This window comes from Vanacampus margaritifer, chromosome 17, assembly GCF_051991255.1.
Source record: "Vanacampus margaritifer isolate UIUO_Vmar chromosome 17, RoL_Vmar_1.0, whole genome shotgun sequence".
Classification (NCBI taxonomy): Eukaryota; Metazoa; Chordata; class Actinopteri; order Syngnathiformes; family Syngnathidae; genus Vanacampus; species Vanacampus margaritifer.
In genome coordinates, this window is record NC_135448.1 from 18,341,855 (window position 1) to 18,363,261 (window position 21,407).

General features: G+C 43.0%; 1 protein-coding gene across 21 annotated transcripts in view; it reads left to right on the forward strand.

Moving 5' to 3' along the window:
* macf1a (microtubule actin crosslinking factor 1a) overlaps positions 1-20,107 on the forward strand; it is a 134,957-nt gene extending 114,850 nt beyond the window's left edge. For 10 of the 21 annotated variants that reach the window (XM_077549675.1, XM_077549677.1, XM_077549679.1 and 7 more), the window contains 31 exons: positions 1,464-1,689; positions 2,293-2,519; positions 3,347-3,469; positions 3,595-3,696; positions 3,790-3,891; positions 3,971-4,144; positions 4,252-4,407; positions 4,867-5,064; positions 5,138-5,266; positions 5,848-6,030; positions 6,102-6,257; positions 6,359-6,565; positions 6,685-6,804; positions 6,888-7,057; positions 7,784-7,943; positions 8,483-8,677; positions 8,759-9,031; positions 9,137-9,325; positions 10,192-10,303; positions 10,422-10,591; positions 10,711-10,873; positions 11,166-11,320; positions 11,542-11,616; positions 12,546-12,563; positions 13,522-13,639; positions 14,607-14,669; positions 14,894-14,926; positions 16,470-16,678; positions 17,659-17,763; positions 18,644-18,752; positions 18,876-20,107. In XM_077549675.1, coding sequence (XP_077405801.1) covers positions 1,464-1,689; positions 2,293-2,519; positions 3,347-3,469; positions 3,595-3,696; positions 3,790-3,891; positions 3,971-4,144; positions 4,252-4,407; positions 4,867-5,064; positions 5,138-5,266; positions 5,848-6,030; positions 6,102-6,257; positions 6,359-6,565; positions 6,685-6,804; positions 6,888-7,057; positions 7,784-7,943; positions 8,483-8,677; positions 8,759-9,031; positions 9,137-9,325; positions 10,192-10,303; positions 10,422-10,591; positions 10,711-10,873; positions 11,166-11,320; positions 11,542-11,616; positions 12,546-12,563; positions 13,522-13,639; positions 14,607-14,669; positions 14,894-14,926; positions 16,470-16,678; positions 17,659-17,763; positions 18,644-18,752; positions 18,876-19,123 — 4,668 coding nt within the window. In that variant the 3' untranslated portion in view covers positions 19,124-20,107. The remainder of the gene's footprint in view (positions 1-1,463; positions 1,690-2,292; positions 2,520-3,346; positions 3,470-3,594; positions 3,697-3,789; positions 3,892-3,970; positions 4,145-4,251; positions 4,408-4,866; positions 5,065-5,137; positions 5,267-5,847; positions 6,031-6,101; positions 6,258-6,358; positions 6,566-6,684; positions 6,805-6,887; positions 7,058-7,783; positions 7,944-8,482; positions 8,678-8,758; positions 9,032-9,136; positions 9,326-10,191; positions 10,304-10,421; positions 10,592-10,710; positions 10,874-11,165; positions 11,321-11,541; positions 11,617-12,545; positions 12,564-13,521; positions 13,640-14,606; positions 14,670-14,893; positions 14,927-16,469; positions 16,679-17,658; positions 17,764-18,643; positions 18,753-18,875) is intronic. The other 11 variants (XM_077549681.1, XM_077549664.1, XM_077549683.1 and 8 more) reach the window with 8 other exon arrangements.
* The last annotated feature ends 1,300 nt before the right edge of the window (positions 20,108-21,407 follow it).

The window sequence follows — 21,407 nt, forward strand, 5'->3', positions numbered from 1 at the left end:
CCTAACCCTCCTTGTCCGTCCGTCCTTTAACTGTACCGTCTCCAACATGTCGTGTTGTCCCGTCCGTCACGCCTCGTCGGTTGTGTGTTGTCGCCACATGTCACCACCACCACCTCCACTTTTCTCCATGGTCACTGCTCACTGCTCTCATCCAGCTGGTGGAGGTAAGACGAACTGCATCTTTCTCACAAGCTTTCTCCCTACGCACAATTTGCTTTATACTTTCTATTGATTTTAGAAAATAACAATAAACACAAGGCAAAAGCTTATGAGGCTTGTGAGTTTTAAATATTGAACATACAGATTTCATGATTTCAATAGATTTTTCGAAAAGCAGAAAATGCCAAAAGTGACAACAAAATGCTGACAAGGCACTGAATGCCTTCACGTTGAACTAATTTGCTCCCAAAAGCGTATAAAAATGTCCTATTTTAAGTATTGCCATGGTCCCAAAAACGTATTTATGCGTTTTTTCTATGTTTTTTTTAATTTTTTTTTTATTTTTTAATGCTAGAGCATGCAGAAAGCTTTGATGCAGCGTCTGGCCTGAAAAGGACTCTTAAAGCAATGGTAGTTATTACAAACGGCCAGCAGGTGGCATCAGAGTATAAGAGATCAACCAGGGCCATGCTGCAAAAGAGCTCTTTTTACCAGTGTTTACAACAGATTTGTGAATAATGATGGAACTTAGCTATATTCTAATGCTAATTGCTGCAAAACGGAAACAGATAGAAATTTACTTTTTTTTTTTCCCTGATGAAAGAAGAGACTCTAATCTTTCTTTTGGTGGTTCAATGTTTTATAGCAATAGAATACAATATTCTGTGGGCTTTGCAAAATTAGTAAAAACCCATTAAAACAGCCAGAAGCAAAGAGGGTTGCTTGGGTGAAAATGGCTGAAAATGAGTTAATTAACTAATTACTTTTAGTTGTAAAGATTAAACGTAGGCTTTTTTATTGTGACCATTTTTTGGCTTTTTGTTGGTTCTGACCAAGCCATTTCAAAATAAAATACTGCCCACGGGTTAAGGCATAACATACCAAATAAAGAATTTAGAAGAACATTTTACTGCATTGCTTAAACAAAAAAGGTGAGCGTGTCAGTTTAGCTCAGTGCTAAAGTTCTTAATGTTGACACTTCAATCAAATTTTACGTTGTTGTACAAAATGTAAATAAATATTGAACATCTGGTACGGATTTGATGTTTTTAAAAGATTGACAGAAAATGTTTCTGCAATGAATCAAACACAGCATTTAAAAAATAATGTGAAAATTACACACATACACATTTTGCCGAGTCTTGTGAACGTATAAGGAGAGCAATTTTTTTGGGTTTGATAACGCAAACATTTTTAACAGATTCAACAAATAATTGGCTCTCAACTCCAGCCCTCTTAAGTGTATATTCCACCTTAGCAACCTCCTCGCCCTCACCTCCCCCCTGCAATTCACCTCTTTGCAGTTCCACGACAAGATGGACCCCCTGCTGGAGACCCTGGAGGCGGCCGTGCAGCGCCTTCGCCAGCCTCCTCCGGTGGCGGCCGAGGTGGACAAGATCCGCGAGCAGCTGGCCGAGCACCGGGCGCAGGGCCTGGAGCTGGACAAACTGCTGCCCAGCTTCTCCGCCCTCTGCGCCCGAGGGGAGGAGCTCATCGGCCGGGCGGCCCACGACGACCCGGCTGCTCAGGGTGAGTCAGGAAACCAGGAACTATTGGACGATGGAAACCAGGAAGTAGCCCAATGACCCTGCAACAAAATAATTAATACACATCCAAAAGGGATTTGTAACTTTTTTTTTTATCGTTCATTTTAAAACAGAGAGGATCATAAAGCATCAACATCATACTTCTAGCATATATGCAATTATGAACCCATGCTATATAAATGACTATATTCAGTAGTTAAATCATGAGACTCATTAACTCTTTGACTGCCAAAAACGTTAAATAACGTTTAGTAAAATCCTATGGAGGAGTGCCAAAGACGTCAAAAGACGTTTGTTTCAAAACAGAGGTGAAACTAACCATTTTCTATTGTTGATTACTGAAAAACGGAATAAGGTAGAAACAAACTTTATTTTCTGATGAAAGATGAGAGTCCAATCTTTCATTTGGTAGTATGTGTGTTTCCATAGTCCAAACACATAATTTTCTATGGACCTTGAAAGATCAGTCAAAATGCTTAAAATCGGCTGGCACTGGGGACAACCCGTTTCTGAAAACGTCTGGCAGTCAAAGAGTTAAGGCTTAATTGATGCTTTTAAATGAGAACGATTAATTATCCCCTGCCAGCCGTCCATTCCCGCCTGCTGCGCCTGCGCTCGCTGTGGGACGAGATCCGACAGCGCGCCGAGGAGCGCGAGAGCAAACTCAACGACGTGCTGGACCTGGCCGGCAAGTTCTGGGCGGACGTGGCTGCACTGCTGAGCACGCTGCGCGACTCGCAAGACATCGTCAAGGAGCTGGAGGACCCCGGCGTGGACCCCTCGCTCATCAAGCAGCAGATCGAGGCCGCCGAGGTAGGAGGATGCGTCGTTGGTTCTCCTTAACTCATTCACTCGCAGCCATTTTCAATGAAGCAATCCCCTTCGCTCCCGGCTGTTTAACGGATTTTGACTGATTTGACTGACAGCTATAGCAGCTATATAACAGGGATGTGATTTTTCCGCTAATTCGCGGAATTCCGCTTTTTTTATCCCCCCCCCCCCCCAAAAAAAAAAAAAACGATTTTTTTTTTTTTTTTTTTTTTTTTGTAGTTCATTGTGTATGCACATGACTCCGACAGATAACGTCTTCTGCTATAACAAAGACATTTGTGGTATGCTCTAATATGAGTTACTTTTCATTTGGTCATGATGTAATTATTTGGTCATGCCCCCCCCCCCCCCCCCCCATCCCCGGCTAAATTTTCCGATAATTTCACTTTGGTCAAATCACATCCCTGATATAAGTAGCTATAACTGTGGGGAAAACAGCTTTATTGCAACATGGTCCTGGTTGATCTCTTATACTCTGCTGCCACCTGCTGGCCGTTTTTTGAAATAACTACCATTGCTTCATTCATTCTCTTCATTTTAGAGGCTGCATAAAAGCCTTCTGTATGCTCTAGCATAAAACCAAAACAAAACAAAAAAATTATAAATACGTCTTTGGGAACATGGTAATATTTAAAATAGAACGCATTTATACATTTTTGTGTTAACAGCAGAGGCACTGTTGTGTATAAAAAAAAAAAGTATGCTCATCATGGATATTAGAGTGTTTTAACTCGTCGTGTATCCAACATGGATGACCAAAGTGGTTCTCAAGCCATTTCAATTTGAATTTGACTGTTTCCGTGGCCCAGGCCATCAAGGCAGAGACGGACGGCTTGAGAGAGGAGCTGGAGTTTGTCAGGACCCTCGGGGCTGACCTCATCTTTGCCTGCGGAGAAACCGAGAAACCCGAAGTCAAGAAGACCATCGATGAGGTGAAGAGCAAACATGTTGTTCACAGTGACATGCTCAAGAAAGAGTTGCTGAGAAAATTCTGAAAGGGCTTGACGGCTTTACATTTCGGTTCCTCATGCTTTGTTTTTTTTTTTGTAACTCTCAGATGAACGGTGCCTGGGAAGGTCTGAACCGGACGTGGAGAGAGAGGATGGAGAGACTGGACGAGGCCATGAGTGCATCGGTGCAGTATCAGGATGCACTGCAGGTGACTGATGACATCACGACATTGCCATTCTGAAGTGCCCTTTGGAAGCCAACTGCAAAAACTTGACGCTGACGATTGTTGCGTATTTTGCAGTCCATGTTCGACTACTTGGACAACGCGGTGATCAAACTGTGCGAAATGTCGACGGTGGGCACTGACCTGGGAACAGTCAAGCACCAGATTGAGGAGCTCAAGGTTGGCATCTTCGATGCTTGCGTGGCGCTCTATTTCAGTCGAACTGAATGAGGTCTTTTGTGGCGTTTCCGTGGCGCAGCACTACAAAGTGGACGTGTACCAGCAGCAGATCGACATGGAGAAGCTTTGCCACCAGGGGGAGCTGCTGCTGAAGAAGGTTTCCGACCAGAACGACCGGGACATGATCCAGGAGCCGCTGATCGAGCTGCGCCACCTGTGGGACAACTTGGGGGACAAGATCACCCAGAGACAGGTATGCAAACCACTCATGATGACGATGACGATGATGATGATGATGATGAAGAGACTTCCACATCCGAGCAGCTGCTTTAACCGCAAGCGGTTTTATTCTCACCACAGCACAAGCTGGAGGCGGCCCTGCTGGCCCTGGGTCAGTTCCAGCATGCCCTGTCTGAACTGCAGGCCTGGCTGAGTCACACGTACACCACCCTGGACACACAGCGACCAATCAGCTCAGACCCCAAGGCCATCGAAATCGAACTGGCCAAACATCATGTGAGTTTCTCCCCCACCCCCCCCCCCCCTTTTTTTGCCTTCTAAAGATCACTAAGCAATTAATTGTATTGCTCAATTCAACTTTTTTTATTCATAAGCGTCCCATTTGGTTTAAATCACGTCACTTGTTTACTGACGCCCACGTCACTCACCTGGCCAGGCTCTGCCTTTTAAAGTCATAAACCTTCAAAGTCAACAATACTTAAGTAGAACATCAGGATGTTGGACAGAAATTTTACCTGCACTTGCACATAATTATGTTGAATAACACAAAATATTTTTTATCTGATTAATTGATGGGATAATCGAAAGAACTAAAAAATTTTTTTTAAAAACCCTTAAGAAAAACTTATTTTTTTAAATCTAATTTTTGTGAAAAAAAACATTTATTTAATACATACAGTACAAGTGATTTTTGAGCTACTTTTTGAGGCAGCATTTCTGAATCCTTGGTCGCAGGTTTTGCGCAACGACGTGCTGTCCCACCACGCCACGGTGGATGCGGTCAACGCAGCGGCCGCCGAGCTCCTGGAGTCGTCCCCCGGGGACGAGGCCAGCCACCTGAGAGAACAACTGGACCAGCTTAACCACAGCTGGCAGAACCTTCTGCTCAAGACGCAAGAGCGGCAAAAGTTGCTTGAAGCCGCCTTGCAGCAGGTCAAATCTTGTCACTTTACGTACAGCTCCCAAAAAAAACTACCGGATCTCATTTAAAATGTTGTGCTTGCAGGCGGAGGGCTTCCATGGCGAGCTGGAGGAGTTCCTCCAGTGGATGAGGCGCACGGAGAGCCAGCTGTCTGCAGCCAAGCCCACTGGAGGTCTCCCCGAGACAGCCAGGGAGCAACTGGAGCAGCACATGGTGACTAAACAAAAGCGAGAGACATAGCAGAGCACGTCAAACAAAACAGCAACAACATGCATATAACATGTACACATTTATGAATCTGTGTTACATATACAGCTGGATTTTGCTTCCGGCTGTTTGACTAGATTTTTACTGATTTTGCAAGGCCCACATAAAATTGTGTTCTATTGCTATAAAAACATGGAACCTCAAAAGAAAGATTACAGTTCATCGGGAAAAAAAAGTACATTTGTATCTGTTTAGCATTAGAATATAACTAAGTTTCATCAATATTCACATTTCTGGTCAAAAAGAGCTTGATGCAACATGGCCCTGTCCAGGGTTAGGGTTCTCTTACACTCTGCTGCCACCTGCTGGCCGTTTTTTGTAATAATTGTCATTGCTTTACGCCACCTCTTGGTGTCAGAATCTGCATCAAAGCCTTCTGTTAGCTCTTGCATTAAAAAAACATAAACATATAAATAAGTTTTGGGGAGTGAAGGACAAAGTACTAAAAAACGTATTTACACGTCTTTGGGTTTGGATGAGTTAAATGAACACTTTTAAAAAAAATCTTTTGTACCTGTTGTCTACAGGAGCTCCAAGGCCATCTGACCCAGCGGGCCGACCAGTACCACCGGCTACTGGACGCCGGCGAGTCCATGCTTCTGGCTCGCGGTGGAGAGGATGCGGGACCGGGGACCACGCAGACCCAACAGAACCTGGCCATTCTGCAGAACAAGTGGGCCAGCCTCAGCACCAAGATGGACGACCGCCGGGTAAGCCGGGTTTGTCGTTTGGCGACGGTCAGTCAGTTGACGTGTCTGACCGTTAACTGTCGACGGCGCAGGGCAAGCTGGAAGAGGCTCTCTCGCTGGCGACCAGTTTCCAGACGTCCCTGCAGGACACCATCAACTGGCTGACGCAGGCCGAGCAGACCCTCAACATGGCCCAGCCGCCCAGCCTCCTCCTGGACACCGTCCTCTTCCAGATCGACGAGCACAAGGTCGGCGGCAGAGCACGACAAACGTTTTTTTTTCCCCTTTCACGTACTTCCCTTGGTGCTTTTTCAAACATTTTTCTCTTCCTGGCCTGCCCCGTGTTCAGGTTTTCGTCAACGAGGTGAATACGCACCGCGAGCAGGTTCTAGCCCTTGAAAAGTCCGGCTCCCAACTGCGCTTCGCTAGCCTGAAGCAGGACGTGGTCCTCATTAAGAACCTGCTGCTGAGTGTCCAGGCCCGCTGGGACAAACTGGTCCAGAGGTCTCTGGACCGTGGGCGGCACCTGGACGAGGCTCGCAAGCGGGCCAAGCAGGTACTCAACCGGGATTGCTCATTTGTATAGGAAGTCCCTAGTCACTAAATAAGGATTTTTGGTGGCAAATCAAGTATTTTTAATTTAAAAACAAAACAAAAAACTTGATCTTTCTGTAGTTCCACGAGGCCTGGAGGAAGCTGACCGACTGGCTGGAGGAGGCCGAGAACCGACTGGACTCTGAGCTGGAGATCCCCAACGAACCGGACAAGATCAAAGTGCAGCTGACCAAACACAAGGTACGGGAATCCGCTTAGCGCTGACTGGACGTCCCTCGCGTGGGACAATCCCGCCTCACGTCCCGTCTCGGTTGGCCTTGCAGGAGTTCCAGAAGGCGCTGGGCTCCAAGCAGCCCGTCTACGACACCACGGTGCGGTCCGGCCGGGCCATGCGCGACAAAGCTCAGTTGCCGGACGACACTCAGAAACTGGACCACCTGGTTGGCGAAGTCCGTGACAAGTGGGACACCGTCTGTGGGAAGAGCGTGGAGAGGTAAGGGGAGATTTTAGTTTGGCGTGCTGTTAATTCATTAGAATGAAATGTTTGAAATAGGGGTGTCGAAATGAGTGCGTTCATTTTGAGTTCATTTAAAGTTCCTTTAACGGCAGCGCAATTAATGACCGCGCCTTACTTGCAAAGCCTGTGCTGGGGGGGGTTCCGGCCGCAACACAGCAGACACGTCCACGCCAATATTATTGCATATATTTGTGGAGAATGGCGTCAAGTTGTATTTTAAAAATTTTGAAATTGTGCAGAATCTCACAAATGACTTCATGTGAAAGATTAGATAGCTTTAATATGAAAAGAAAAATGCGCTGAGCTGTCACCAATGTCTTACAAATGCAATTATGCCATCTAGTGGCAGAAAAATGACCTCAACACAAATCAATATCACACTCGTTTTTTACAGTATAGCACATCTTTTTAATTTTAACTAAATTTTATGAACTAATATGAACTTACTGTATCATTGACTAAACAATGCAGCTATATTTCTATTAGTAATTTTTTTTCCACTTATGTTAACAAGAGTATAAAAACTTATTATTGTATTGTACATTTAGAACAAAAGTTAACTATTGAAGTCATGTGATTCATTACGATTTAAAAATATGAATTGCCTGACACGCCTAGTTTTAAATAATACTGCATCCACATATCATTGCATAGTATCATAAATACAAAACTCTTTTTAAAACGATGTTTGTCATCCACCAGGCAACACAAGCTGGAGGAGGCTCTGCTGTTCTCGGGTCAGTTTGCCGAAGCCCTCCAGGCTCTGGTAGACTGGCTGTACCGCGTGGAGCCTCAGCTGGCTGAAGATCTGCCTGTGCATGGCGACCTGGACTTGGTTTCCAACCTCGTGGACTCCCATAAGGTGCCAACGTTAGCTTAACTCATTCACTGCCATTGACGGCTATAGACGTCAAAAATTCATTTTAACTATTTCTATTAGTGTAACATTATTTTTTCACTTTTGCTAACATGAGTATGAAAACAGATATAAAATTTGGGATCAATCGTAAGTTAACTAGTGAAGTCATGTGATTAGTTACAATAAAAAAAAATGTATCGCCTGGCGCCCCTAATTTAAAAAAAAAGGGGGCGTCAGACGATTACAATTTTTAATTGTAATTAATCGCATGACTTCAATAGTTGACTCCTGATTATTCATCTGTTATAAATTTACCCCCAATTTTTTTTTCTAGGTTTTCATAAAAAAAAAAGAAATGAAATGGAAAAAAACGTTACACTAATACAAATAGTTCACATGAATTTTTGACGTCTATAGTCGTCAATGGCAGTGAATGAGTTAAAAGCCAACATATCGCGCATGCCAGAAACTGCCACAGCCTTTCAGTTCTTTGAGTGTTTAACGCTTCGGCATCCATGACGAGCCTCCGAAACTTGCTCCAGGCCTTCCAGAAGGAGATGGGCAAGAGGACGGGCAGCGTTCAGGCCCTGAAGCGCTCGGCTCGAGAACTCATGGAGACGGGCCGGGACGACACGGCGTGGGTCAAAGTTCAGCTGCAGGAGTTGAGCAACCGCTGGGAGACGGTGTGCGCTTTGTCCGTCACCAAGCAGACGCGACTGCAGCAGGCGCTCAAACAGGTAACAAATCTAAAATATTTCTGAAATACTGGTCGAGATGATGCCAATAAGTTTTTGTTTGTGTTTTTGTGCACGTGTCAGGCGGAGGAGTTCCGCACGGCGGTGCAGATGCTGCTGGAGTGGCTGTCGGAGGCCGAGCAGAGCCTTCGCTTCCGCGGCGTCCTCCCCGAGGAGGCGGAGACCCTCCAGGCGCTGTTGCACACCCACCGCCAATTCCTGGGCACCGTGGAGGAGAAGAGGGCAGAGGTCAACCGGGCGGCGGGCATGGGCGAGGCCATCCTCACCCTCTGCCACCCGGACTCCATCACCACCATCAAGCACTGGATCACCATCATCCGGGCCCGCTTTGAAGAGGTGGGGGGGAAAAAGTTGTCTTCAGTTTACGATGGTTCCATCTTATGGCATGTCAAGGTCATAGGTCAAGAAGGTACCTTAAGTCTAATATTTATGCGCGCGTAGGTACTGACGTGGGCCAAGCAGCACGAGCAGCGTCTGGAGGCGGCGCTGACCGAGGTTCTGAACAACGCCAACCTGCTGGAGGAGCTGCTGTCGTGGCTCCAGTGGGCCGAGACCACCCTGGTGCAGAGAGACATGGAGCCCCTCCCCCAGGACATCCCCCAAGTCAAAGGACTCATCACGGAACACCAGGTCAGCACGTGGACAGATTCAAACCTCGACTCTTGACACGGCGGAATTATAATTTTCATTTTAGTTCGTTTTAAATAGTTTTCAGGGTGGTTCTGTTAGTTTTTATTTGTTTTAGTTCTTTAATAAATGCTTAGTTTTCATTTAGTTTTAGTTTTAAAACAATGTGTATTACTTAAGTAAATCTGCTTAAAATCACATTTAAAATCATTAAATTAATAATTAATTACCAAAGACAAAAACAAAGGGCATGTTCATTATAATTATAGTTAGTTTTGTAAACGTAAAATGTAGTTTCAGTTAGTTTATTTAAAAAAAAATATATATATATATATATATATATATATATATTTTATTTTATTTATTTTTTCGTTAATGAAAATGTTTTTTTAATTTTTTTTTTTTGTTAGGGTTTGTTAACTAAAATAATGTTGACTATGACGCACCATTATGATTCTCAAAACAAGTTAGGAGTACCATTTCCGGTATGTTATGTGAGCGCCCTCTAGTGGTACATATTTTTTAAAAATCACTGTATTAAATGTTTATTTTCTGATCTGTAAAGCGTCCTTGGTGTCCTGAAAGGTGCTGTATGATAACAAAAAAATGTAACTGAAAATAATTAATCATCCTGTAACTTTCACAGTTTCTCCAATAGTCCGGAAAATGTTGTCCAATTCCAACAATTCTAATCAATAAATATACATAATATATAGAAGCTATTAAGACAATAACATTTAAAGACAACAATCAATTAATTGGCGCATTATTCAAATCCACGTCCTTAATTTTGATCCTTACATATTAATCATATACACATGAATGAATATCCAAATATTGATTGCACTCGATGTCAATGTCTGTGTCAGATGTTCATGGAGGAGATGACGAGGAAGCAGCCGGACGTGGACAAAGTGACCAAAAGTTACAAGAGGAAACCCGCTGAAGCTCCCAGCAGCCTGGCGGAGAGGAGAGGAGGCCGTGAGTGATGGATGGATTAGTTCTCCTGACTACACCGATGCCACCTTTGCAGGCCAAGGACGAGGCTAGTGAACTGGTATTGATCTTTTTTTTTTTTATTATTATTTGTCCACTCCAGGGCGGCAACAACAACAACAACAGCAACAACAGCAGCAGCATCAGGCCTCGATGCAGGTGACGGGAACCAACCCGCGACTCAACCAGCTGTGCGCCCGCTGGCAGCAAGTTTGGCTTCTGGCACTGGACCGACAACGAAAACTCAACGACGCTCTGGACAGACTGGAGGAGGTACGACAGCGTCAAGCTTTATCCTACAATGCAACGTTTGATGGTAGTTTTGAATCCCCAAAACGAGTGGGGTCAAACAAAAAGGACATTTTCCCTCTTCTTGCATGTGCTTGCGGCAGCTCAAAGAGTTTGCCAACTTTGACTTTGACGTGTGGCGTAAGAAGTACATGCGCTGGATGAACCACAAGAAGTCGCGCGTCATGGACTTCTTCCGGCGCATCGACAAGGATCAGGACGGGAAAATAACGCGGCAAGAGTTCATCGACGGCATCCTGGCATCCAGTGCGTCCAACACACACACACACACTCAATGTGGACTATATTACGTTTCCCTTCATCTGACCAATAGCGTGGATTTTAAACATCTTTTATGACAATTAAACTGCACAAAAAAAACTAGCCACCAGAGGGTGCTAGAACTGCACAAATAGAAATTAACCAGATTTTTTTAAACAGATAATATCGTGATATGACAATATTGTGGCAGTTTTAATATCACGATTTTGCCGTTTTCGTTACATCCCTACTTGATGATTGTGTACAAATCTCTACGTTTTTGTTTCTCCCTCCGCAGAGTTCCCCACCAGCAAGTTGGAGATGACGGCAGTGGCGGACATCTTCGACAGAGACGGCGACGGCTACATCGACTATTACGAGTTTGTGGCCGCCCTGCATCCCAACAAGGACGCCTACAGACCGACCACGGATGCCGATAAGATCGAGGACGAGGTGAGCGTGCAGAACCTGACCAGCAGGTGGCAGGGCTGCTCTCGCGCCCCGTCGATAATAACAACAAGGGTTTGGTAATTGCGGAAAAAAGAAGGCTCATAAAGCATCAGAGATTCAGTCATTACAATACACACACACACAAAAAAGGAAAGGTTTATCAATCGTGTTAGCTAGCACGCTAGCTTAGCTACATGCTAACGGTTTCTTGTGATGTGGTGCAGGTGACTCGGCAGGTGGCGCAGTGTAAGTGTGCCAAGCGGTTCCAGGTGGAGCAAATTGGGGAGAACAAATACCGGGTAAGCTCAAATCCACTTTTTTACTTCTCATATAGAACTGAATAATTCTCATGTTTGCGGCATAGAAATTGGTTGTTGTTTTTTTAAAAGCATGATCCGCCATTAGAGACTGTTTGACCCACTTGTGAATAACTTGACATTTGTCTTTTTTAACCAGAAGGATGCAATTAACAACCTCACCTCATTTGCATGCATTTCTCACGCGCGTGTCTCACCTTCACGCTCTCGTCACATGACATCAGATGAGAATCCATCCTTTTATTTATCATCTCACGTTTTCTTGAGCTCGCCACGCGGTCTCACCTCACCTGCTATCAGAAGATCACCAAATGCGCACCTCACCCTCTAACCTCATGTTTTATATTTCGAAATGTTCTCATCACGCTCTTATCTCGGCTTATTGAGATGAGATGAGGTCAAATGCGCACCTCGTGCTGTTTTCTCACGCTTTGGCCTGGTTGTCACATCGTGCGTCTGCTCACGTTTGTGTGTCATTCCCACTCGTAACTCATGTCGATCTCCAGTAGCATATTTGATAACGTGCGGTGGTGCCTCGACTTAAGTGTGACACGACTTGCGACTTTTTCAAGATACGAGCCACTAGCTTAATGCTAACACACAATCAAAAACACAATAGAAAGGCTAATGGAACTAGCATGAAGGTAGTAGCAAGTCGTAGCATCATATTCTTTATCCTCTCCATTTATTTCAACGAAATCTGATTTGAGTAATTTTTAAGTTACAAGCGTGGCAATGAGCAATTTGAGCTCTTAAGTCAAGGCGCCGCTGTCCATGAAAATGAAAGCGCCTCCACAGGCTTGTTGTTGTTTTTATATTGTTGTCACTTTTGTTGTTTCGATCGTCATCTCTTCCTTTCTTTCTTTTGTCTTTTGTGTTTCCGTGCGCCGCCTGTGCCGGATTTTTTGTAGTTCTTCCTCGGAAACCAGGTAACGCCACTTCCGATGCTGTCATTGGACGTGCGAAATCTGCTTCCTCGCGTTCCGAATCATATTTATTGCGAAATCAATTTGTCTCCAAAATGTACACTTAGGACATCCTGGACTGTAGACACAAATGTAGAAAGTGCAGCAATTGAAAATTCTGCAATATGATGAACAACAACATTGTTGTTTTGTTTCCAAAAGCAACGAAAGCAAAATATGAAACGGTGGTTGGAAGCAGGTTTCAGCACCCTTGTTTTTGTAAGTGATAATCCCGCAAGTGTTTTCTGTGCTTTGGACTGACGCTGGTGAAGGAATCAGGCTGCCGGAAGGGAAGGAAATTTCTTCTTCTTCTGTCGTGGGCTCACTGCAGACTTCTGCTTTTACCTCAAAGAAAAAGTCTGCTCGTTTTCTGCATATTTGATCGTTGAAATCAACCATTTCTAAAGCATTTAAGTAAAGGTTAATTAATACAAAATTAAATGGGGAAATGTTTTATTTAAATTGTCACATGATTTTTTAATTTAAATTCATTCCAATTCATCATTTTTGAAGGTAAAAAATTTAATAAAGTTTTTTTGGGGTCAAACTTGACTATTTTAAATGATTTTTAATATAAAAAAAGTTGAATTTTATAATTGAATATTACATGAGGTCATGTAATCTCTAAATTAAAAAAAAAATACTATGACACTAACACCATTGACCTTTTACTTTGTTATACCATGCAAATATTTACATTTTTTTCTTTTAATGTTGACTTGATCTCAAGCTTATTGATTTCTATTTTTTGGTGGCCCTGCTGAAAAATGACACGTGTGATGATGTCATGGCTTCCATTGGGAGATTGTGGCTGAAAACGGTCTTTCCGGTGCATGTTGACCTGCATGGCTGCTTGATCTGGTGCGACTCGAGACGCATTCCAAGGCCTCCTGGTCTTGACGGCTCGTCTTTCTCTGCGCAGTTCGGCGACTCGCAGCAGCTCCGGCTGGTGCGCATCCTACGCAGCACCGTCATGGTGCGGGTGGGCGGAGGCTGGATGGCTCTGGACGAGTTCCTGGTCAAGAACGATCCATGTCGGGGTGAGTCCCAAAAAAAAAAAAAAATGGTGGTCAGCAGCATCCATAGCAAGAAACAGTCGGAATTTGTCGTTTGTCTTTCTCCTTGTTGTTTGATGTCGGTTACTGTGCAGTCCAGTTCGGTTCTGTTTCCATTTACAGACAAACTATTTCATACTTTACATTTTATGTTGTTTTTAATTAATTAGAATTATTAGAAGTAGTTTATCATGAAAATTAAATGAGAATTAATTTTATTTATATATATTTTTAAATTATTTATTTTTAAATTTTACATTCATTTTCTATTGTTTACAAACATATGTATCTCAAGATACCATTGTACAGTTATTTTTATTGAATTAATATAATTATATTTACTATTTATATTATTTATTTATTTAATATTATGTTTATTATTTTACTTTTTTATTAATTTATTTAATATAATTATATGTATTATATTGCATTATTTTTTTTAATATATTTAATTAATATAAATGTGTATAATGTTTATATTACTTTTTTATTATCTATTTAATTAGAATAATCATATGTATCATTTATGTGACTTGTATTTATTTTTCTGTTTGATCAATGTAACTATAATTATTTATATTACTTCTATTTTTTATTTATATAATTGATATAATTATATTTATTATTTATATTACTTTTATTTTTTATTTATTTAATTAAAATAATTATGTTTATTATTTATATTACTTTTATTCAGTTATTATTTATCTTATTTATTTATTTTAGATATAATTATTACTAGATTTTTTTTTACGCTTTTCCTTATTCAATACAGCAAATTTGTGAAAAGTCAACTTTTTGTGTCCATGTGAGTGCGTGTCCGTCTCGCCGCCGCCTTTTGTCATATTTGATGACTCGTGAGTAGTATCAAGTAGCGCATGATGCATGCTCCTCCCTCCCTCCCTCTCCTCCTTTTCTTCCTCCCTCCTTCCACTCCTCTTTCTTCCTCCAGTTCAACATCCCGGACTTAAGATCCTTCGCTCCGACTCCAGTAGCTCCATCTCATCTCGTATAGGTTGGACTTCTCCTCTCGCTCGTTCACTCTCGAGAAGCTCGCGCCGCCACTTTTCTGTCATCTCTCTTTCTCCTCCTTTGTTGCTTTTGCTCACGAATGTTGTGATCCCTTCGATTGTCGCGTTATCGTTTGTCCTGACGTGGCTGGTTGCTGTGTGTGTGTGTGTGTGTGCGCGTGTGCGCCAGCGTGTGTGCGTGTTTCACATTGTCTCCTGTTTCTCTCAGTGGCAGTTACTCCAGGCTATTTCTGCTGCAGAGGTATCTACCCTTCCTCCTCTCTCTCCATCCATCCTTCCATCACCATCCATCCATCTTTAATTCACACAGCTGTGCATTGACTGTCTTGACACTATACGTGTGTGTGTGTGTGTGTGTGTGTGTGTGCGTGTGTGTGTTGTTTTGGAATTGCGGTCCAGTTTGTGTTCATACGGATGTTTTAGCGCTGCTTGCTCAAAGGCCTCCCGAACGGGTTTTCACTCTTTTTTTAGTGCGCTTTTGTTGTTTTGCTCGTTGGAGTCGATGACTTGAGACCCGGGCGGGCCCGTTTTTCAACGTGGTTCCTCTCAAGTGTGACATTTTTCAATTGTCTACACAAGTGCTAAGTTGGCCTTTTTGATCTATATTTTTGTCACACAATGCACCTCAAGTGCTGATAAACGTTCTTAAATGCGCACTCGTATTACATACTGTAGATGTACAAAGTAAGCGAGTAGTACTGATGACGCGCCTAAGCTAAGCTAAGCTAAGCTAATTGCTGCACTGCTGCTTACCGCCTGCATCTTGACCTTCCTGCGCACTTTTCATTCATTTTCTTCTCACTGCTCTTTTGATGATAAATATGAATATTGTTGTTGATGATGATGATGATGTTTGTAGCTTGTGTAGGCTTGTTGTTGTCCGCTTGATGGGGGCTGCTGCACTCTGTTGAGTCACCGAACGCTGCTCAGTGACAAACCCGACGCTCGCATTTGCTGATGTTATTGGAGTACGACGCCCGCAGAGGCCAACATTTATTTAGCCTCATCAAATGCAATCCACTCGAAAACAAACGCACCCATTTAAAATGAGCCCACCCACCCGAGCACGTGCAATGCTGCTAAACAAGCCTCCACTGCTATGAAAGTGCCGGTGCTCTCTTTATTTAATTTATTATTATTACCAATAGTTTTTGCTATTATTTCTAAATACTCATTAAAAATATATATTTTTAATAGTATTATTTTAAACTATAATTTATTTTTATTATTTCTCTTTTTAATATTAGTCAATATTACTATTATTCATGTTATTTTTTGTCTACAATTGTATTGTATTACTATTTTGACTATTTTTTAGATAATTCTTTCAACAATTTTTATCATAATTATTATATTCCTCTTTTACAAGTTATTGTTATTATTAATTTTAAAGAATTCTTTCTCACTATTTACTGTATTGCTATTTATCGTCAGTATTGTATGTTCATTATATTGATTTTCCTTATTATGATAATGATTATTATGATTAGGAAAATTATTTTACTTTTTATTTTATTTTTACTATTTATAATTAGTATTTTTCACATTAGTACTATTTTTTTTTTTTTACTATCATTTATTATCAGTACCATTTTTTTTTTTTTTTTACTGGTTTCTTGCAGTATTTTATCATTTATTTATGTATTATTTTACTATTATGAGCTGTACTACTCCAACGACCTGCGTTCTCCCGTCCTCTGCCCCGCCCCCTGCCCCGCCCCCTGCCCCGCCCCCTGGAGACCTCTCGTGACATTTGTGCCTTCTCACTGTGTTTGTTTTTACAGCGCGCGGGCGCACCAACTTGGAGCTCCGGGAGAAGTTCATCCTCCCCGAGGGGACGCCGCAGAGCGTGTGCGCCTTCCGCTCGCGGGGCCGCCGCTCCAAGCCGGGCTCCCGGAACGCCTCGCCCACACGCTCCTCGTCTTCGGCCTCGCACAGCGGCGCCTCGGCGCCCTCCACGCCGGCCACGCCCACCGCATCGGCCTCGTCCAGGGTAGGTGACATAGATTATTTATTTTTTTGGTACAAAACAAGAAAATGTTTAAATAAGACCAATTTAAAAAAAAAAAATCGAAACACTATAATTATGTAAGTTCCTTTTGGACCAAACATAATTTCTAATTATTTATTTATTTATGTATGTATTATTTATGTATTTATGTACTGCGCAGTAGGACGATCAATTATTTATTGATTAAAACAAGAAAATGTTTAAACGTAGAAAACAAAATACAGACAAACACAAAGACAAATAAAATTCTTTGAAACACTATAATTATGAAAGTTCATTTTGGATGAAACCAAATTTAATAAATTAAATTGCAAATGTATAAATTTTAACAACTCAAAAATTTGTATTACGGTAATCTTTTTTTTTTTTTTTTTTTTTTTACGATTATGCTGATTTTGTAATTGTGGAGAGTAATAACTGAAATTGAATTTCAATTAATTGCACAGCCCTAATAACCGTCATCTATGGGCAAATGTAACCCTTTTGGGGGGGGGGGATCACTTATTCATGATTTGTAGCTATTTACAGCAGTGGTCAGCAGAGGAACACATTAAAAAAAAAGAAGAAGAAAAAAAGAAATTCAAAACCTTCTGCCATCTGGTGGAGGAGAATGAAATTGTTCCCTGACGTAATGTGTGTTGTTGTGTGGTACCACGTTGTTCAACGTTAACATGTTTTTGGTCTTGTCTTGTTTTTGTCTCTCGTCGTCGTTAATCTTCCTTCACGCTTTTCTTTTTTTTTTTCTGATCAATTCAACTTGATTAAAACCAAAATCCTTTCTCGCCAAATCAAACACGGTCATAATGACCGTCTGGCCTCCACATCTGCACATTCCACTTCCTGCCACGCCGCTTTTCTTCCCTCGCTTCCTCCTTTCTTGCTCCCCATCTTAACCTTGCGACTTCTTCCTGCTTCCTGACTTCCTTCCTCGCCCTCACTCCTTCCTGGCTTGCTTCCCTCAGTCGTCACACACTCACTCTCGTGACTACGCCAAGCCGTGGCTGGCGCACAGTAAAAGTGCCACGGCGAGCAAGTGTCAGTGCTGCCCGGATGTCGGCGGAGACGAGGTAACGCCACACCACACCACAAGACCACCCAGACATAAGAACATCCCACCTCCACCTACCCCCCACCCCCCACCCCCCCATGCCAATGCCTCCCCCTTCCTGCTAAGCGCCAACGTCAAGCTATTTCATCGCTAAAGCATTTGATGTTCCATCATTTGATTGCATCACTTTTCAATGAATTAGTAAGTCTTTCTGAAATGGTTTCAAGACACGCTTGATATAGAATGTGTGTTTATTTTCTGTTTAATGTCTTGTTTTCATGCTGCGTGTTGTCTTGCTAACATAATGCAATAACCTCCACTGGCCTGCAGGGGTCCTCACAGAATATATATACTTGACTTAACGGTGGAATTTTAAAACTAAGCATTGGTGAAAGTATTTATTTATGTACGTATAATTTATTATGACTATTTTTACTAGCACTATATTTTCAACCGTTATTATTATTATAAATGTTTCCTATTACTAGTAACATTATGTACAGTTATTGATTGTTACGACCGTTCTGTGTTTGAATTATATACTATACTATATAACATTCTTTACATATTATTATTATTAATTGTTGTTATTATATTTATATGATATTTTTCTATTGTATTCTATTATTAATTATATTATGAATTCTATTTTTTTCCTATTACTGGCACTATTATTATGTATTGTTACGATCGTTCCATATTTTAACTATATATTATATACCATCTAATTATATATATATACATATTATTATAAATAATAATAATACATTTTAATTATATGATATTTCATATTATTCTATCATTGTATTTTAGTTGCTATAACAACACACACTGCTACAGAAGTACGAGTTCAGTAGTACCTGACAGGGTAAGCTGACACTTCCTATCTCTTCCTGCAGGGGGCGTCATCAGGCTCCAAGCTGAAGCGTCCGACCTTCCACTCCAGTCGTGGCTCGCTGACCGGAGAAAACGGCGGGACGACGCACGCCGCCGCCGCCAAACGAAGCGGTGAGACCTCAGCATCCGTTTGATTTCAAATTTCACAAGTCACATGACATGCTTAGTCATGACTTGATTTGACTCGCTGCCTCCCGTGCATTTTGTCCCTAACGCGTTTTCGTCCCCGAGCAGATCCCAAGCGAGCCGGCTCGTCGGCCAGCGGTCCCACCAGCCGCGCGGGCAGCCGGGCGGGCAGCCGGGCCAGCAGTCGTCGAGGGAGCGACGCCTCGGATGCCTCGGAGCTGCAGGACGCTCGCTCCGTCTGCTCCGACGCGTCCGACACCCCCCGCAGGCCCGGCGGGGGCGCCAAACCTTCCAAAATCCCCACCATCAGCAAGAAGGCGCCCAGTCCCAAAGCACCCGCGTCCAGCAAGAAATAAGACCGGGAAAGAACTTTCTGACATCCGTTTTGTGACCCCCCCCCCCCAAAAAAAAAATCCTGAAAAAAAAAAGAGGGCTTCTGGCGCCACGTGGACGCAGGTGGGGTAACCTCGCCCGTGGTTTGCAAAAATCTGAAAAACATTTTACAAGCTTCCAGGATCCTTGCGGTGGCGCAAGTGAGTCACTGCAGCAAGAAATAGGAAACAAACAAAAAAATCATGTGTCAAGGAAAGTGACAAGCTTCCGCCGCCGCCGCCGTCCTTCCCGGCATACGCGGCGTGCTGCGACAACACGCACACACAAAAACTCCTGATAGAATTCAGGAATGTTTTTGTTTGTCTTGTGGGCCAGCAAATATGCATCATGGGAAGGCTCAGGGGCGGGCAGGGGCCGCCACCCACATTGACGGGGAAACCTCGCCACGCCAGCTGCCGCGGTTTTGGCCTCGCGAGAAACGGTGGCGGCGGCGGCGCCGCAAGAGACCTTCCTGGCGTCCAGCCAAGGGATGGCGCTAGTGAGTCATTTGCCTATATGACGTACCGAACGGCACGTCATTTCCCGCCTTAACTGAGACATGACCGCACCTGTATGCCGTGCTGCAAATGAAGTTGTGAATTATGACTTTTCCAAACTTGGACTGAAACGTCAGGACGGAAAAATGTCACCGGGAACGATCCGCAATTTTGACACTCGGAACTTTAAACATCGGGATGGACATGCGAAACGAAAAAAGTGCACGCCCACATTTCCCCTGCAAAACACAAATTTGGCAGGAGATGAAGTCGCCGCGGCAATTTTTCTGCCGTAACTAAGGCGGGATCATTCTGGGTCTCGAACCCTCCTTCGGCCTTTTGAAGCGGCTCAAGGTGGCACTAGTGAGTCAATGTGGGAGGGTGTGAACTTCTTCCACGTATTTTTCCTGCCTTTTCCTCCCACAAGTCACAATTGCTGGGATATGGAATCAACGCGGCCATTTTCCCGCCGTCACACAGGCGGGGGGGGGCGCCACCCGTGTGAAAGAGGATCCCGCCATGCCGGGACGGGGCTGTCAAGTTTTGACAGCCGACTCTTTCGTCTCCTCGAACCATTCGGGGCTGCTTTCTTCTGCCTGTTACGGAAGATTTTCATGTCACTTCCTTCTGTTAATTTATAATCCAACTGTTTTTGTTGTTTAGCTCGGAATGAAAATCGAATATTTAATGATGAAGTTGGCAGAAGAAGACGAACAGCAGGTGCGTTTGTCTCGTGACCAATCATGTGCGGACTCGAGAGCAAAAGTGGCTTTTTTTTCCCCCAGACGTTTATAAGACAAAGAAGAAAAGACATCTTATGGATTTTTATTTATTTATTGTCTCCCTTTCACAAGATGCTGCGTTCGCGTGTCAACACGTTGGAGCAAACGGGGGGCAAAGTTGTGTAAAATGAAGCAAAAAACTAAAATTATAAACCTTTTTTGTTGTTTTTCTATTAAAATGATGCTTGCAGTAAAAAAAAAAAAAAAAGTCTGTTTGCTTTTGTGGACAAAAATATTGTCACGGCTACACAAATTTTCGAGTCTTAATTTAAAAAAAAAAAACCTTTGAATGTTAGGTTCACAAAAGTCGAGGCTCAAACCGCGACCGTCTGAACTGCGAGGCACGCGCGCTAACCGCTCGACCCACCGCGATGCCCCGGGCCGGACATGTCTGAGTAATTCCCGCGTTGAGATAAGGCCACGCCCGGCTGGCTGCGCGGCGGCGGCGGCGGCGGGCGCAGCGGAAGCCGACGTGCTTTCCGACTTGTGTGATTTCCATGTGCGTCGCGCACACGCTAAGATGGCGGCTGCCTTTCGGGCCTGGCGTTGCGCATTCCCGCCGCAAGCACGTCATCGTCTTTGAAGGCGCAAAAGCGCACCGCGAAGCTTGACTCGCTTCCTCCTTGTGCACACGCAAAAGTGATGTTCGCAAGCTGATCCGTGATTGGTTGTTACCGAAGCCTCGAGCACATGTTATTTTTTTTAGTTTTGACAGCAAGTAGCAAAATACGTTTTTTTAAAGGAATTATTTGTACATGCAAAATAATAGTTATTAACTCATTCACTGCCATTGACGGCTATAAACGTCAAAAATTCGTTTGAACTATTTCTATTAGTTTCACATTTTTTTCCACTTTTGTTAACAAGAATATGAAAATGTACATTTAGAACAGATATAAAATTTGTGATTAATCGTGCGTTAACAGGTGAAATCATGCAATTAATCACAATGAAAAATATTCAATCGCCTGACGAGATGATTATTAAAA